We start from the raw sequence: 17,860 nt of genomic DNA on the forward strand, positions 1-17,860 counted from the left end.
GGGTATTTTTCTGAAGTTGGAAACAGGAAGGCTGTCAGACTCCCGCATGCGCCCAACCGGGATCCACCCGGCATGCCCACCAGGGGACGATGCTCTGCCCATCTGGGGTGCTGCTCTGTTGCATCCAGAGCCATTCTAGCACCTGAGGCAGAGCTCATAGAGCCATCCTCATCGCCCAGGCCAACTTTGCTCCCATGGAGCCTTGGCTGCGGGAGGGGAAGAGAAAGACAGAGAGGAAGGAGAGGGGGAGGGGTGGAGAAGCAGATGGGTGCCTCTCCTGTGTGCCCTGGCTGGGAGTCGAACCCGGGACTCCTGCATGCCAGGCCGACACTCTACCACTGAGCCAACCAGCCAGGGCCTATTGTGCTTTATTTTTATTAAAAAGGCATATTCGCTGCAAAATAATTATTGTACTGGAAGTTTTATTTAATCACAAAATCTTATAATCTGTTAACTACTGCCATTTTACTGTTTCCTGGGGGAAATAGTGATGTCATTTTATTAGATCTGCAAAGATTATCCTGTATCTCCTGGTTGAATGGAAGTGGGATATGCTTTCTGTAGGTCTTAGGTGTTAAGGCACTATAAGAATTTCTATTTAATCAATGCTGTTCCCTACATTATGTTGGCCAAGTTACATATCCTAACTTAAGGTGATATTTTGGCCAGTTCCTATATAAAATTAGGAGTAGGAGCATTAGTCTTTTCTGTGTCTGTAGGTTACTCTAACATGACCGTATTTTTGAGAAATTGGCAAGACTTGGGTGCCCCTTTTTCCTCCATTGAATGGAAATGGTTCAAAGTAGGAGTAGAATGTAGAACCGGCATCTGGCTTTGTTACTAGCACAGCTACCCTGCCTGCAGTTAGCTGCCCCTTGTCATAATCATTTTGCTTCACCCTTTCAGCCCCACACCGTATCTGCCACCCCTCGTGTTTGATGATGAACATAAGTTAGGCTGAAAGGACCTAAACTTGTAGGCTCTGTCAAACATTTGAATCTCAGATTTCAGCAGCTTATACTTCATGTTTTTCATGCTTGCTTCATCTTATTGATATGTAAAATAATACTGCCATTAACCACTTGTGGAATGGGAATGTAACATGCTCTCACCTGTATGGCTTTTTGTCTGATGCATGTGGCCTTGTAATCATTCATATGTTGTAGATACAGTGGGCTCTTTGGAGTCTGAAATGGTTTATTATGTGCACTTAGAGCACATAACAATGATGGATAGCCAGACAATTATTATAGTTGTGCCTTAGAACTTATGTTCCCTACCTATGTAAATTTTATTTAAAAGAAATGGAAACACTTTATGGAAATAATGGAAACTACTCCGTAAGGAAATTTTAAGTATTTCTTTCAGTTATTCATGAGATAAATATTCTGAACAAATATTTCCTGATAGAGCATATGCAGATATTGGTGTAGCAAGGAGGGGTGGATTTGGTATGGGGAAGTGAAGGAAGGAAAAAATATGAGAATCAGATTGTAAAGTCCTTAATGCTCAAGTGGAATTTCTCAATGAATGGTTTAACAAAAGCTAGGATTTTGCATATTTTTAAAGATTGTGGTACAGTTGGGATGGGGTGCTTAATATCTAATCTCCTCTAGGACTGATTGATCTTTGAAATGATTTTATTTGAACATTCTTTCACCAGCATTAAGAATGAATATTTTAGTCATACAGAGATTCTTTTGTAACGTTACAAGTAATTCCTCAAAACAAAGGTAGAATCTGAAAATGCAACTTACTTTTTGACTTTTAGCTATTCTTCTGAACATTTATTCCATTTCCCTTTTTTTATATTTTATTTTATTTTATTTTTTTAGAGAGAGAGGTAGGAAGGGAGAGAGATGAGAAGCATCAGCTCATAGTTGTGGCACTTGAATTGCTCATTGATTACTTCCCATAAGTGCCTTGACCAGGGGGCTCCAGCTGAGCCAGGGACCTTTGGGCTCAAGTCAGCGACCGTGGGGTCATGTCTGATCCCATGCTCAAGCTGGTGAGCCGGCTCTCAAGCCGGGCACCTCAGGGTTTGGAAACTGAGTCCTCAACATTCCAGGCCAGTGCTCTATCCACTGCGCCACTGCCTAGTCAGGCTTTATTTCACTTTTTAAATGGCTTGTTTTTTGGCTTCTAGAGAGCATTCTATTAGGTGGGTATTTTTATATTGAGACTCAGGATGTTACAGAGCACTTAAAATATCCCAGCTTCTGGAATATTCTGTTTATTCTTGGGAGCTAGAAAATTGGGAGTTTTTTGGTATACTTTAGTGCTCTGTGTAATTTCCATATTTGTCGTTCCTCTGTTAAAGTAAAACAACTGTAGGTATTACAGTTCCTACCACAGATACTCCAAACTGACCAGAAGATATTTCTAAGCAGTTTTTTACTAAAGGCTCTTTAAATAACTGCCAGACTAGAATTTCCAGGGTAAGGTGAAAAGGGTGAAAGGTGTACATTTCATTTATGCTTGAGAAATGGGGAGAAAGGGTCTTCCACATAAGGCTCTAGAGCGACTTGCTGCCCAGACTCCTGGAGTCAGTGGCTGGTTGCAGTGTGGTTGACTCCCCTGAGGGTATTTAGAATCTGTACTTCCCCATCTTTACCACCATCAGCTACCCCTCTCATTGCCTCCTCTTCAGCCCTCACTAGAGGCCGATCCTGGATATTCGTTTAAGAAAGGCAAAGAGTCGTGATGTTCAATTAAATGCGTCTCATGGATTTAGCCTGTATTTGGTGACAAATGCCTTATATATATTGAGACTTACCAAAGATTGGATATATTCCATTATACGTATTTGACTATAACGCATTAAACTTGGCCTTTAGTCAGAGATAGCATAGATGCTTGAAGAAAACAGAACTTGAGGACAAGGACTTGAGATTTAGGGTCTCTCCTACCTTTCCCCTCTAACAACATAGCAGAATAGTCCCAGTGACTGCCTTTTAGTAGAAACCATTTTGTGTCTTATGTTATTTCATTGTTATGTATTTTATTTTATTCTAGGTCCAGGGGCAGCCATTAATGGTACAGGTCAGTGGAGGCCAGTTAATCACATCAACTGGCCAGCCCATTATGGTCCAAGCTGTCCCTGGTGGACAAGGTCAAACCATCATGCAAGTACCTGTATCTGGGACACAGGGTTTGCAGCAGGTGAGTAGTATGAAGAAATGTTTAGACAGAATATTGGAACAGAGATTTTTAAAGAATAATTTATTACAAACTGTTTGACAGTTGATATTGTTATATTTAATTGCTTTCTACCTTCTATTCACTTTTAGTCACTATTCCACCTTTTGTAGTACCAGTGATAGAGCAGAGCCATAGAGAAATTGTACAGCTCTGGTAAAGACTAATTAGGCATGATTTTAAATCAATGTAAAGAATACAAAGAGATGGGAATCTAGTATAATAAAAGTAATTCATTGGGTGCCCTTTGTTGGCATGTCTAGACAGTTAGGGTCTTGTTTTTTGCTCAGAAATGTTACCTTTCCATTTCTTTCTACATAATTAATACTTTGACTTATCTAGTAAGTGATAAAAAAGAAAATATTTCAGTCCATACCTATCACATACACCTAATGCTGTTTTTGGAGCAAAATTTATAACCTAAATGCTTTATTCTTTTTTATTTGAAAATAAATGAATGGTATTCCCATAAGAAGTTAGGAAAAAAACAAAATGAGCAAAAAGTTGGTTAAAATTACTGAAGTAGATAACAAACAAAAATACGGAAAGGATAAATAAAAGCTATTTCTTTAAACAGATGGATAAAATAAATAAATACACTGGAAAGACCAATTCTGAAACCGAAAACAAAGATAAAAGAGACAAAGATGTAGAAGAGATTAAAAGAATAATAATAATAAAAAGCGTTACATGTAATCCTGGCATCAGTTTTTAATAGTAGAAGGATTTTTATTAGTTTGGCAAAAATTAAAAACAAGATTATATCCAGCTCTACAGTGGGCGTGGAGAACAGGAAGTACTCGTGTTAGGTAAGTTCATATTCTAAAGGCGTTTTGGAAAGGCATCTCACTTTTACATTTTTAATTAACTTTTAATTTACCTATCCCACTTCTGAGAATCCTGTCGGAAGATAAACATCAATGTGTAGGGAGAAATGTGCAAAGACATTTATTGCAGCATTATACTACCAAAAATACTTTTTTGTAACCTGAATTTCCATTAATAAGAATAAGGAATTCGTTGAATAAGTCAAGCTATATTCATACGTGGAATATTAATGTTAAAAAGGATGAACTGTTGACATAGTGTAATGGTTAATACTGAAGTACTTTCAGTGAGAAGTAATTTGCAGAAAAACATATACTATGTGATAGCTTCGTAATTAATAGCCACACCCCTGTGTGCTTATTAGCATGGAAATTGGGATGAGAAAGAACTATTAATTTTTTACTATCTACGTATTTTGTTTTAACAGAATGATCACATTAATGTCTTAGTTTTTCTGGAGGAATTTAATACAAGTTTTAAAAAGTCAGCCATGATCATACTTCTTAATAAATCAGACTTTAAATTTTTCTATATACCCTTGTCTTTTTTTTTTTTTTTTTTTTTTTTTTTTTTTGTATTTTTCTGAAGTTGGAAATGGGAAGGCAGTCAGACAGACTCCTGCATACGCCCGACCAGGATCCACTGGGCATGTCCACCAGGGGGCGATGCTCTGCCCATCTAGGGCGTTGCTCTGTTGCGACCAGAGCCATTCTAGTGCCTGAGGAAGAGGCCATGGAGCCATCCTCAGCACCCGGGCCAACTTTGCTCCACTGGAGCCTCGGCTGCAGGAGGGGAAGAGAGAGACAGAGGAAGGAGAGGAGGGAGGGTTGGAGAAGCAAGTGGGCACGTCTCCTGTGTGCCCTGGCCGGGAATCAAACCCAGGACTCCTGCACACCAGGTCGACGCTCTACCACTGAGCAAACCGGCCAGGGCTGAAAAATTATTTTATGTTAACTTCAGTAAGGCTCTAGGTAAGATTCCATCTCCTTTCTTAGAATGCTTAAGATTTCAATTCAATTGCCTGACTGGTGGTGGCACAGTGAATATGGCGTCGACCTGGAATGCTGAGGATCCAGGTTCGAAACCCCAAGGTTGCTAGCTTGAGCATGGGCTCATCTAGCTTGAGTGCAGGCTTGCCAGCTTGAGCATGGGACCATAGTTGCTGGCTTGAGCAAGTGGTCACTGGCTCTGCTGGAACCTCCAGTCAAGGCACGTATGAGAAGCAGTCAGTGAACTAGAGTGATACACCTACAAGTTGATGCTTCTCATCTCTCTCCCTTCCTGTCTCTGTCTCTCTCTTTCTGGGGGAAAAATCAGTTCTTTTTTTATAAGAAGTTGCTTCTCATTGTTTTTTTAATAATTTCTTTTAAAAGAAAGCTTCTTAAACTTTTTTATATTGCATCCTCTATTTTAGAATTCCAGTGAGATCCTATGCCCTCTTAGAAAAGATGCAAATGTCCAGATACATGGAAAATTTTGCATGCAATTTTAGGTTAAGATCTTTGGCTTGATACAATGGAACTGGAGTAGGGACCCAAGAAATAAGATTCAAGAATATTGGAAATGGGTATATAACAAAAATAGTATAAAACATCAGTGAAGAAATGGTTTAAAAATGAGATGTGTACAACATGGGTGTATGTAGAGGAGGGTATTTTGCTAAGTGAAATAAGTCAGGCGGAGAAGAACAAATATTGTATGATTTCACTTATGTGTGGAATCTAAAAAACAAAACTGACTCAGATACAGAGAACAGATGATTGTTAAAGGGGAAGCCAGCAGGGAGAAGGAAAAGAAGGTGAAAGGGGACTGAGAGGTACAAACTTGTAGTTATGAAATAAGTCCTGGGGATGTTTTGTATGGTATAGGAAATACAGTCAATAATACCATGATAACTTTGTATGGTGACGGATGGTTATTAGACTGACTTACGGTAATCACTTCATAAGGTATATAAGTATCAAATCACTATAATGTACGCCTGAAACTAATGTAATGTATTTCAATTCTAATTTTTTTAAAAAAGCATCGTACAGAAAAGAAGATTAGTCTACCTCATAGTATATACAAAATTACTTGTTAAATAGATTAAAGGTCTAAATGTAAAAAACCATATCGGGAAACTTTTAGATTCTTTTTACAGGAAAATTTCCTTTATGCTGTGGGATAGAAAAGGAATTTTTAAAGACATTTAAAAAATTGATTTGATTACAACAGTCCCCACTTATTCATGGGGGATATATTCTAAGACCTCAGCTGGATGCCAGACCATGGGTATTCCCAAACCCAGATCTTAATGGGAATGGATGGGTAGGTTACTGTATAGTTATCTAACTGATACTTTACACTAAATAAAATGAATTAACTAGTTCTGTTTAAACTGGCTATCTCTTGAAAACACTGTTGACTGAAAAAAGCAAATTGTAAAAAGATACAATAGGCACCATTTAAATGAAATTTATAAACTTATAAAACGGCACTATATATTTTTGTGGATATACGTGTATAAATACGCTCTGTGAAGAGTGTCACCAGCTTTAGTATAGTGATTACCTTTTTGTTGGAAAGTATTAAATGAAGCAAATATGGAAAAATATATACTTGTTAAATCTGAACGGTGAATGCAGAGGTGTCAACTTTTCTGCCTGTTTAATGATTTTGTATATACGTTTTATATAAACCCACTTTAACATTGGAGAACTTGGAAGTAACTTTTTTTTCAACATTTAGTCATAGAACACTTCAAACATAGACCAAAAAAAACATAGTATGATAAATCACCATACTCATCTTGGACACTTATCAACACGATCAGTCTTATTTCTAGTTTTGTCTGTAAAAAATACTTCAGAATGTATTTTTAAACATGCTCTAAAAAATCATGTGACCATGTTAGCACTATTGTCTTTAAAACACTAATTCTTTAATATAATCCTGTATCTAGACAGTAGTCAGAACTTCCCCATTGTTTCATAAAGGAAAAACAAGTTATCTCTCATCAATAAGAGCAGAAAAGACTTCTGTGTTTCTCCGTCTTCACAGCACTTTTCGCTTTGTGGGGGAGTTTGGGTAACTAACACTCCAGGACCAAAAGAGCCCAGTGTTGGCAGGTGCTGACCTTCCTGTGTTGTCTCGCGCAGATCCAGTTGGTCCCTCCCGGACAGATCCAGATCCAGGGCGGGCAGGCTGTGCAGGTGCAGGGCCAGCAGGGCCAGACACAGCAGATCATCATCCAGCAGCCCCAGACCGCCGTCACCGCCGGCCAGACCCAGGTGATTCCGCCCGCGCTGCGGACACAGGGACACTGCTGTTTGGGAAGGGTCGGCCAGCTGAGCCACGTACTTCACATGTAGTAGAAATGGGAGAGAAAACCATCAAAAACATTTTTTAAGAAAGAGACTAAATGGTCCTATTGTCTGTGATGCCTTAGAACGTATTCGATCATATCCTGATTTATTTCCTGTAGACGCAGCAGCAGATTGCGGTCCAGGGGCAGCAGGTGGCGCAGACTGCTGAGGGGCAGACCATCGTCTACCAGCCAGTTAATGCAGATGGCACCATTCTCCAGCAAGGTTCGTGTGCCTATTCGTTTCTGTCGGCTTTGGGGGGCATCTTTTTCAGCCTGTGAGCAAATGATGCATCAGAAGTTTTGTGGTGACCTCTGCATGACATATGTTTGACCCCAAAAAAAGATTTGCTCTAAGTCTCCATTGATTGTTGGTTCCTTGGCACCGATACACGACCGACGTCAGTTCCATTTGGAGGAATCTCTACAGTAGCTGTTAAAAGACTGATCCTAGGGATTACATTAGCTCTTAATCTTTTCCGGGAAAAAATGTTTCGAAATATATAGGAAGATTAGAAATAGGAGTTTCTTTGTTGGTAGAGAGAAAAATGGATCAGAAGTCAAGTTGGCATTAGAAATATTGTTGCTGTAGGTATATTTTTTCAGGGCCACTTTATTGTGAATTTATTCCAAAAAGACTTATTATATGCTTGCTGTGTATAGAACTTCCTAAGAAAGAAAGGTTCTTCTCAAAGAGCCTCTAGTCTAATAAGGGAGGCTTACACGCAAACAGAAATACACCACAGAGCCCTCAAAGGGGTATGTTCCAGGAATAGACGATGCACGAAGAAGAGAGATGATACAGGCCTTGAGAGGAGGCTGTACTTCAGAGAGGAGGAGATAGCTCAAACTGAACTTAAGAACTTTTGGAAGATTTGTCCGATAGTTAAGTCTAAAAAGGATATCTCAGATTCCATGACCAACGGTTTGACTTGTGATTGAAACTCAGCAATACACAAGATGCAGTGAGTACTGTAACAGTGTGTTCTCATGACCCAGGAGAGGGCCTGAACTGGGCTAAGCATGGGCAGGAGCTCGGAGAGGGTGCACACAGCCTCCTCGGGTGCTGCTGGTGGTAGTTTGGGAACTTAAAATGCTTGATTGAATTTTAAGTTTTAGACCTGCAGCTGGCTGATTCATTGTCAGTTTAAGATGAACTACTAGAAGTTTATAAACTCCCCATCCTGCAGCAGATAGTTCATATGTATGAAACCATGGGTATAGCTATAGTCAGACTGGCCCATCAAAGGGGCGGCCTCCAAACTGTCTCACCATTGGAAACTATTACTGTAATACCCAGGACAGTATTCACGTCAAGGATAGATTCATTCAGAGCTGGAACCCAGACCGCTGATAGAATTCCAAAGATTGTGATCACATGGGTTTAATATAGTGAACTGGGCAGATAGGGAGTGACTGCTTTTTTTTTCTCCTTGTGCTATTGAGTTTGTTTTTCCAGGGTGAACAAGTACGTGCCAGATAGAAGAGGGACTAACTGTGTTCCCTTCCTTCTGTGTATCTGTTTTTTTGTTTTATGTTTTATTTTCTTAAAGTTACAGTCCCTGTTTCAGGCATGATCACCATCCCAGCAGCCAGTTTGGCAGGAGCACAGATTGTTCAGACAGGCGCCAACACCAATACAACCAGCAGTGGACAAGGGACTGTCACTGTGACACTACCGGTGGCAGGCAATGTGGTCAATTCGGGAGGGATGGTGATGGTAAGAATATTGATTCTTCAGCTCACTGTTGTCATCTGTAATTTATTTTTTTATATATCTCTTGTCTTTGAATTTGCAATGTGATATCTTTCATAAAGCCTGTTTATAATGTTGATCTCTTGAAATTGAGATTGATCCTCAGAGCACTTACAGAGATCTACTTTTACAATAAAAATTACAGCGAACCATAATTTGGAGGACTTACTATGTGCTAGGCACTATTTTCAGCACGGGAGATATAGATATAGACAGATACAAACATCTGCTTTTATGTGCTCTTACTCAGAATTCAGATAATGAAGGGAGAATTAGACTATTAATCTGTGGCAATTGGAAAATATCTTGTCCCTAATTGATAGAACAAGAAATATCTAAAAATTGGAAAGATTATAATCAAAGAAACCAAAAAGATGTGTGCTCTGCATACATTGGGAAGATAAGGAAGGAGAGTTGGGTGGATGTGTGAAAGCTAAATCTTCATACGTTAAAGAAGGATATTAGTACATAGTATCTGAAATGAGGAAGGAAAGAATTGAGTAGTAGAAGCTACACAGAGGTAAGAAACTACCAGAAGAAACAGTACAGACATTTAAAGTTGTTGCAGTTGGAAAGGGACTGAGGCAATGGAGACTTTTTTTCCTCAGATATTTAGTACAGTGTTTTGTTTTTGATTGTTTAGAAAAATTAGGATGGAATTATATCGTAAATTAACTAAGTCAGCTTTATAACTGTAGGGATTCAGTAGCACTTGGTAAATTTGTACCTCATTTTCTTTGTACTGTTTTACTGGCTTATGATTACTGTTCTGGACCAGTAGATGGCAGCAGACATTCCTAGAAAATGGACCTGTGTGTGGACAAGAATTTGGACAGATTATGTCATTTCTTAGTGTGGCTCTTGGGCCTCCTGTGACAGACTCATCTGTAATGTTTGTTTGAAAGGCATTTAACAGAATTTTCAGCCCTGTAAAAGCTACTCTTGGTAGCACTCAGAAGAAAATAGATTAAGAAACTCTTTTTCCTATGTCCATACTTAATGTCACCATTTAACGAACTGGTTTTGTCTTCACACAGATGGTGCCTGGTGCTGGCTCTGTGCCTGCTATCCAAAGAATCCCTCTACCTGGGGCGGAGATGCTGGAAGAAGAGCCTCTGTATGTGAACGCCAAACAGTACCACCGCATACTTAAGAGGAGGCAAGCCCGCGCCAAACTGGAGGCGGAAGGGAAGATTCCAAAGGAGAGAAGGGTGTGTGCAACATTGGGAAGGGTGTAGGAAGAGTACCAGGGTCTGCTTTGGGAATTTACCTTTCATACGGTTTGTTTCCTTGAGTACCTTTCAAAATAGCTATTAACTTTTTTTTTTTTCTTTTTTTTTTTCTGAAGCTGGAAACGGGGAGAGACAGTCAGACAGACTCCCGCATGCGCCCGACCGGGATCCACCCGGCACGCCCACCAGGGGCGATGCTCTGCCCCTCCGGGGCGTCGCTTTGCCGCGACCAGAGCCACTCTAGCACCTGGGGCAGAGGCCAAGGAGCCATCCCCAGAGCCCGGGCCATCTTTGCTCCAATGGAGCCTCGGCTGCGGGAGGGGAAGAGAGAGACAGAGAGGAAGGAGGGGGTGGGGGATAGAGAAGCAAATGGGTGCTTCTCCCATGTGCCCTGGCCAGGAATCGAACCTGGGTCCCCCGCACGCCAGGCCAACGCTCTACTGCTGAGCCAACCGGCCAGGGCAAACTAGCTATTAACTTTTATAAAAGTTCGCATTTGCTACTGCTATATGCAGCTGCAACTACAAAAAACAAAAAAAAATAGTACTGGCTAAAACAGTTGTTTTTGTTATATAAAAGAAGTTTAGAGAGAAATTGTTCTGGGCTGGTAGGACATTTCCACAGTCCTCAAAACCCATTCTCCTCCTTATTCTGGTATTTTTAGTATGCTGTTCGTAGTCCAAGGTGGCTGCTTGGACTCCTGCCTAGGAGCAAATGGAACAAAAAGGTCAGCTTTCTTTCAAGGAAATTTTCAAGAAGTTCTATACATCTTATTAGCCAATATTTAATTCCATGGCCACACCTAACTGCAAATATGGCTAGGAAGTAGTCTTTGAGCAGCCATTTGCCCAACTAAGATTGTCTGTTACTAAAGCAAAGGAGAGAGACCTTTGCGGAGTCTTTTTTTATTTATTACATTCATTTAGCATTCACATCCTTATGCTCTATATGGTCAGCTGCTATCTTTTGTTTTTTCAAAAGCTTTCTCTATAACTTAAAGTCATAATTACCCCTGGTGGCTTTGATCACTGCTTTTCCAAACTATTCAAGTTGGAATTTGTGCATGAGATCGCTGGTTCCAGCTAGTAGTTGAGGAGTTTTGTTTCTCTTGTTTTAGAAATACCTGCATGAGTCTCGGCACCGCCATGCCATGGCACGGAAGCGAGGGGAGGGGGGCCGCTTCTTCTCTCCAAAGGAAAAAGATAGTCCTCATATGCAGGTAAGAAGACTTACATTACACCTTTCATTCTTCTTAGCAGTTTGTCTTTTCTATAAGCTTTTTTTCCCCCTTTCACTGAATGTACATCAGCCTCGAGCGTCATGAGGTAAGAATTACATTTCCATTTTACAGTTGACTGCGGTTTAGAGGTTCAGTGGTTTGCCTAAGGTAAAATACTCAATGAAATGGTACAGCTGAAATTCAAACCCAGGCAGTGTAATTCCAGAACTTATACTGTAGCTGCTGTATTATACTGGTTCTTAGATCTAAAGCCACTGGTTTATTGGCATTGTGGAGTTAATATATCTAAAATAGAACTCTTGATTTTTTTTTTTAATACCTCAGCCACTCATCTAACCAAAAGACATGTCCATCCACCCAGTTACTGAAGTTAGAATCATCCAGCTCTTGATTTTACCTCTAAAATATAATCCGGGCCTGACCTGTGGTGGCGCAGTGGATAGAGCGTCGATCTAGAAATGCTGAGGTTGCTGGTTCGAAACCCTGGGCTTGCCTGGTCAAGGCACATATGGGAGTTGATGCTTCCAGCTCCTCCCCCCTTCTCTCTGTCTCTCCTCTCTCTCTCTGTCTCTCCCTCTCCTCTCTAAAATGAATAAATAAATAAATAAACTAAGCTTTTAAAAAAAATAAAATAAAATAAAATATAATCCGAATCAGTTTTACTTTATTCCCTCCCAGCTGCCGTCAGCTTAGTCTAACCCTTTGTATTTTGGTTCTATTAACATAACAGCGGCCTATTGGCTCCCTTCCCCATTCCTGTGCCCCCCTGTGGTCCTTTATCCACATCTTAGTATGATCTTTTTTTAAATATCTATCTTGCCTGACCTGTGGTGGTGCAGTGGATAAAGCGTCAACCTGAAATGCTGAGGTCGCTGGTTCGAAACCTGCACTTGTCTGGTCAAGGCACATATGGGAGTTGATGCTTCCTGCTCCTCCCCCTTCCTCTCTCTCTCTCTCTCTCTCTCTCTCTCTCCTTCCCTCCTCTCTCTCCTCTCTAAAATGAATAAATTTTTAAAAATTAAATAAATAAATATCTTATCACATCACCATCTTGCTCAATCCTTCTGTCCCCACTCTTTCCCATTTGCACTTAAGACTAAAATTCAAAGTGCATGCCTTGGCCGACACGCCCCTACATGGTCTAGCTCCTGCCTGCCTCTGGCTTCATTTCCTCCTGCTCCCTGGTCTTGCTGCTCTTGCTATACTGTTCATTGGTCGGCCCTCGACATTGCACCTTTGTCTTTAAAATAGCCGATCCACAAAGCCTTTCCCTCCCCATCTTTTTGCATGACTGTCCTCCTTATCCTTTAGGTCTTGTTTTAAATCTGATAGGCTGTTCCTAGTCCACTCTCTCCGGAGGAGGTCTCTCTTACTCCATTATTTCCCCACATCTTCCCTTTCTTTCTATTTTTTTTCTTATTCTTTTAAATTTAATGGGGTGACATTGATCAGTAATAGTACAAACGTTTCAGGTGAACATCTACCATAGCATTTGCACTGTTGATTGTGTCATGTACCCATCACCCAAAGTCAAATCATTTTCCGTCATCACGTATCTGTCCTTCTTATCTCCCCCTCCACATCTTCTTTTTAGTGTAATAAGTGAATTTTTATTTGTGTGATTGTTTGTGGTTGTCTTCTTCACTATCAACTCTGTAAAGAGTAGAAGATTGTTTTGCTCTTAGCATAATGCCCTGTCCAAAACAAGCACTCAGTGAATGTTTGTTGAATTACTGATACTTGGTTCTGTATGACCATCACATCCTACATTCACTGTTGCCAAATTGGTCTTTATAAGATAGTGCTTTTATAATTATGTCAGGCCCCTGCTCAAGGGTGCATGCTAGTTTCTCATTTCTTCCTGCATCAGCTCTCATACTATTTCCGTTTACCTCTGAGCAACTTTTCCTCATGACGCCTCAGCAGTCATGCTGGGGTTCCTCAGCGTCCCCACACACGGGCACTGATGCCTTTCACGCTGTTCATTCCTACCTGTAGTCTGAGAGCTGCTCCTTTCTCATTCCTCTCTCACCCAGGGTCTGTATGTAGAAATGCCGCCTGTGCACGTTGTGCAGGGAGCCCTCCTAATTCTCTGTGCCTACAGTATGACCTCAGCCAAGTTACCTGTCCTCTTTCAGCCTCAGCTTCTGTACCTGTAAAGTAGGGTGCTGCTGCTACTTAGCAGGAATGTTGGATTTCATGCAGTGAGTTACATTAGGCACCTACTTAGCCTGTGCGTGGTGTGCCTAGTGCATGATGAGAGCTCAGTAAATAAATGCTCTTATCATTCTCACTCATTGATCAAGACCAAGCTCCAGTCCTACCACCTTCAGAAATCTATCAGCTCATCCTTGCATCATGCCAATTGAGGCTTCAGAGCCTTGGTGTGGAAGAACTGAAGGCAGTTATTGTGCTGTGTTGCATAAAAAACTCCCACAGACAATCCTAGCCTTGACACTGCAGGTTTTAAATGAGAAGCAATAGGCGGAGTTTAGTGGAGAGAATATTAAATGGACACCAGGAGATTTCGGAGTTAGTCCTTGCTGGGCTCCTGGCTCTCATCCAAGATAATTTACCCATCTGGGCATATGGTTTACCTGTAACCTTTAGGTTAGGTCACATTATAACCTTTTAAGAAAGTGAGTGCATTAGAATAAATAAATTTCAGTCACTTAACTCTGCTAAGTGCTCAGCATTTAAATATGATCTGAAAACAATGACACAAAATACAGCATGACATGGCTTCTCTTGGTCTTTTACTTAGCCACCTCTAAGGACTCTTTAACATTAAGGGTAGAGCGCAACACAGGTGTACTATCAATCTGGGGTGTTCATTAATGGAGTGCCAGCCAGATTTTTAATCCTCTTAAGAGCAAGGTTTATTGTCTCTTGTTTCCTAATGGAGCTGCAATTTAATATATGCAGACTGGCATGGGAGGCCTTTGGTTTTCTTGGCAAAGTTGTATCTGTGTCCATGGTGATAAAGTGGTGAGAGCTACAAGTTCCTGCTGCTTTTGCAAAGGACTTTAATTATTATCATGCTTTCTTGGTCTCTAGGATCCAAACCAAGCAGATGAAGAAGCAATGACACAGATCATCCGAGTGTCCTAACCCCAGGCCACATGATGGAGCCGATCGAGGTCATGTTCTTCGCCACTGTTCCAGGAAATTGACCGATTATTCCAGTGGGACACTCATGATCACATTCTGTCCTTTTCTACAGGACAGAAACCCACTTAATTTTTAATAAGTGGCTCAGTATTAAAATTGCAGCAGTGTCTGGCAAATTGAAGTTGCAAGCCTTTGTCTCACCCTTTCAGTCAGGACCTATTTTAGACTGTTGATGACATTGACATTCATGGATCAGGATGATGCAAAGGACTCATGCTAGCCCAGCAGTACCATACGCAGCCCTTCCGTCAACTGGAGAAGCCAGCCAGCTATCTCAGCAGGGAAAACAACCTTCTCAAGCTCAACTGCAATCAGGGAAGCTGCAGCCCACTCCTTCCCATGGAATCGAAGCATCATCCATCCCTCCGGTGAGGGATCTCAGGCTAAGTGAATGGACACTTTGTATTCAGAAATGACTTCCAGGCAAGGAATTGCCATTTTGTAATATGAAGATAATAAATTCTTTGAGATACATTCATCTAATCTGTGGTAATAATAAGAATCTCTGTCTACCCAGATTATAGGGTGGTGTTTTTGGACTCCAGCCAAGTAAAAGCTAATTCTGGGAATAGATTGGATAAAAGAATCAAGCACTAAAAATAATTGCTTCATCTTTTTTTAGCTTTGACCAGTTGTGGTCTGCTTGTCCATCTGTTGACAGATCTTCTGGACCGTAGTTCTTGCTATGGCTACTTTCAAGACTATTTAGAAGGTATTGGACCTTGAAACTTTCTTTCCTAGGTAGAGAACAAAACAGTCCAGCAACTTTTGTGCTGATGTGCTAAGGACATTTATAGTAACTCCTAAACAGAGAGGCAAACAAGATTTTCGACCATAGGCCTGGTGACACATTTGGAAAACAGGAAGGATGTGTGTGTGTGTTTCCATCTAGCAGAGAGAGTGGTTTATATGCCCATGCGTGGTCATATAGCATGATTCTTCAGCAGATGGACGTCTGGGATGGATCATTAAGATGAAGAGAATATTTACATTTACACTAGAACCTTTTAACAAGAGTGGAAAGGGAGAAATCTGAGATTCGGTCCTTGACAGTTTCTGGAAAGCACTGTTCAGTCAAGCAGTCCTGGACGTTCTCCAGCTTACCTGCCAGAGCTTGAGGCGGATGTCGGCTTCACTCCCGCAGCACTTTGTGCTGGCCCCAGAAAATGGACATTCTCGGTCTTCCCGCGGCAGCTGCCTCTTCGGTGCCAGTCTCCCTCTGTTCCCCCCTTTCTCCAAGGCCTCGTGCACGAAGGGTTTCCCATTGCACCACATTCTGGAGACAAATTCCAGACTGGATGCGAGGTGCCTGAAGTGTAAGGAATTGGGCCACAGTTCCCAGAATGGGTTGTGCCTCATTTTTTTCCCTAGATATTGAGCCCTGGTAGAAGTAAGATTGTATTTCAGAAGAGTTATCTATCTGTCCACTCTGAAAACAAAGAAGGAACAACTTAGTTCTTTGGAGGAACATTTGTGTTTTGACTTAAATACCAAGAATGGCTCCTTTTTTATTTTACCCATTCTAGTAAGAAAAGATATTTAACTCCCTAAAGAAAAGACCACAAAGGGAAATCATGGTAATGGTAGGAATAGAGAGGTAGAGCTATGCAAAGGAAGCAGGAAGTGAAGTATCTTCCTAGTTCCTGGAATCAAATCATCTGGCTTCCAGATTGGATGGGAGAGTTGGGGAGGGGTGCTTATTCTTTGGTAGGATCACTAGAATTTCTGGCTCTTTTCGTGGGTTTCAGATGTTAACTTGATCCAGTAAGCCCTAAAATTTTCAGATGATTACTAAAAACAATGAGGAATTTATATCCCTTGGTTTGCTTAGGAGCCTTTAAGATGCAGAGTTCAGAATGTAATTCCTCAGACCTAATTTCTAGTACTTAAGCCAACAGCAATTCTAAAATGCTATTTATTTGTGTCTATAAGTTTGTACATAGTAATACCAGCTTCATTGTTGCAGAATTATTTTTTCATGCATTTGAGTTTTGTTTGAAATGAAATGCTTCAGTTGTCATTGCATTGCATTTTGTCATTGCATTTCAGCTAACGCATAGCCCTTTTATTATGGTCATTTTAGCAGACCATAATAACCCACAAAGTGGGGGGGCTGAGGTTTGGATTTTTTATTTGTTGCCTGTAGTGATGACTTCTAGATGCAAAAAGTGTGAATGGGCGAGTGAGTGAGTGGTTTAATACATAGTTATTTCACTTCTTGAGGTTTTTTGTTTTTTGTTTTGTTTTGTTTGCAGGATAACTGTAAATGTATATATTTTAATTATACTGGTACATTGAACATGTCAGTGTCTAGACCACTGGACCAAGAACATTTTCTAGCTATTGGGTGCCTGATAATAATGTCTTGATTTCCCTTTGGGACTCCCTTCAGCAGGATGGGAGTACAGGTGATTTGATCATTGATGTCATTGCAATTGTTATTTTTTAAAATAAATTTATAAAAATACTAAAAAGTGACTTGAATTTTGAGTCTGCATCCCCCGGGTTCTAGGTCGCTTATAGTGTTGAAATTGTGCTCTCTGCAGACAGACGTGAGCTCTGTGTGCAGTGTCAGACTTGGGAGTGCCCAGGACTCAGCTCTCTCTGTGCTTAATCTCTTTTCCTTCCCTTCTGGCCGCCCTCTCTGCTGATGAGATATTTTCTGTCACCTGTGGACTGATCATATATTTGGTTTTACTTCTGGAAGTGTTCATCAAAATGCAAAGAAGTGATTCCTTGAGTAAAATGAGCCCACCAAAATGGCATTTATTAATCGTTGTAAACCATAGATATAGTTAAGGTGAAATTGTTAATTTATTTTACTTTTATTTTTTTAATGGCTTTTTAGAGAGAAACATCAATTATTTTTTCTACCTATCCCTTCATTCATTGGCTGATTCTCGTATGCACCCTAACTGGATGGAATCTGGATGATGCTCCAACCAGCGGAGCTACTTGGCCAGGGCTGAATCTCTTTCTTAGAGGGCCTACAGTATTTCCTTGATGAAGGAAAGGGATTCATTTTGAATTTATGCGGAAAAAAAAAAATACTTTCTGATTGTTAAAAATCCACAACGTGCTTATCCTGG

The 17,860-nt window shown here is 40.6% G+C and overlaps 1 protein-coding gene across 7 annotated transcripts in view; it reads left to right on the forward strand.

Annotated features, from left to right (window-relative positions):
- Window positions 1-17,221, forward strand: part of NFYA (nuclear transcription factor Y subunit alpha) — a 29,486-nt gene extending 12,265 nt beyond the window's left edge. For 5 of the 7 annotated variants that reach the window (XM_066243038.1, XM_066242876.1, XM_066243121.1 and 2 more), the window contains 7 exons: window positions 3,016-3,162; window positions 7,167-7,298; window positions 7,493-7,598; window positions 8,926-9,092; window positions 10,166-10,339; window positions 11,478-11,579; window positions 14,658-17,221. In XM_066243038.1, the coding sequence (XP_066099135.1) occupies window positions 3,016-3,162; window positions 7,167-7,298; window positions 7,493-7,598; window positions 8,926-9,092; window positions 10,166-10,339; window positions 11,478-11,579; window positions 14,658-14,711 (882 nt within the window). In that variant the 3' untranslated portion in view covers window positions 14,712-17,221. The remainder of the gene's footprint in view (window positions 1-3,015; window positions 3,163-7,166; window positions 7,299-7,492; window positions 7,599-8,925; window positions 9,093-10,165; window positions 10,340-11,477; window positions 11,580-14,657) is intronic. The other 2 variants (XM_066243200.1, XM_066243330.1) reach the window with 1 other exon arrangement.
- Window positions 17,222-17,860: the final 639 nt, after the last annotated feature.

The sequence above is a fragment of the Saccopteryx bilineata genome, chromosome 1 (assembly GCF_036850765.1).
Source record: "Saccopteryx bilineata isolate mSacBil1 chromosome 1, mSacBil1_pri_phased_curated, whole genome shotgun sequence".
NCBI classification, from domain to species: domain Eukaryota; kingdom Metazoa; phylum Chordata; class Mammalia; order Chiroptera; family Emballonuridae; genus Saccopteryx; species Saccopteryx bilineata.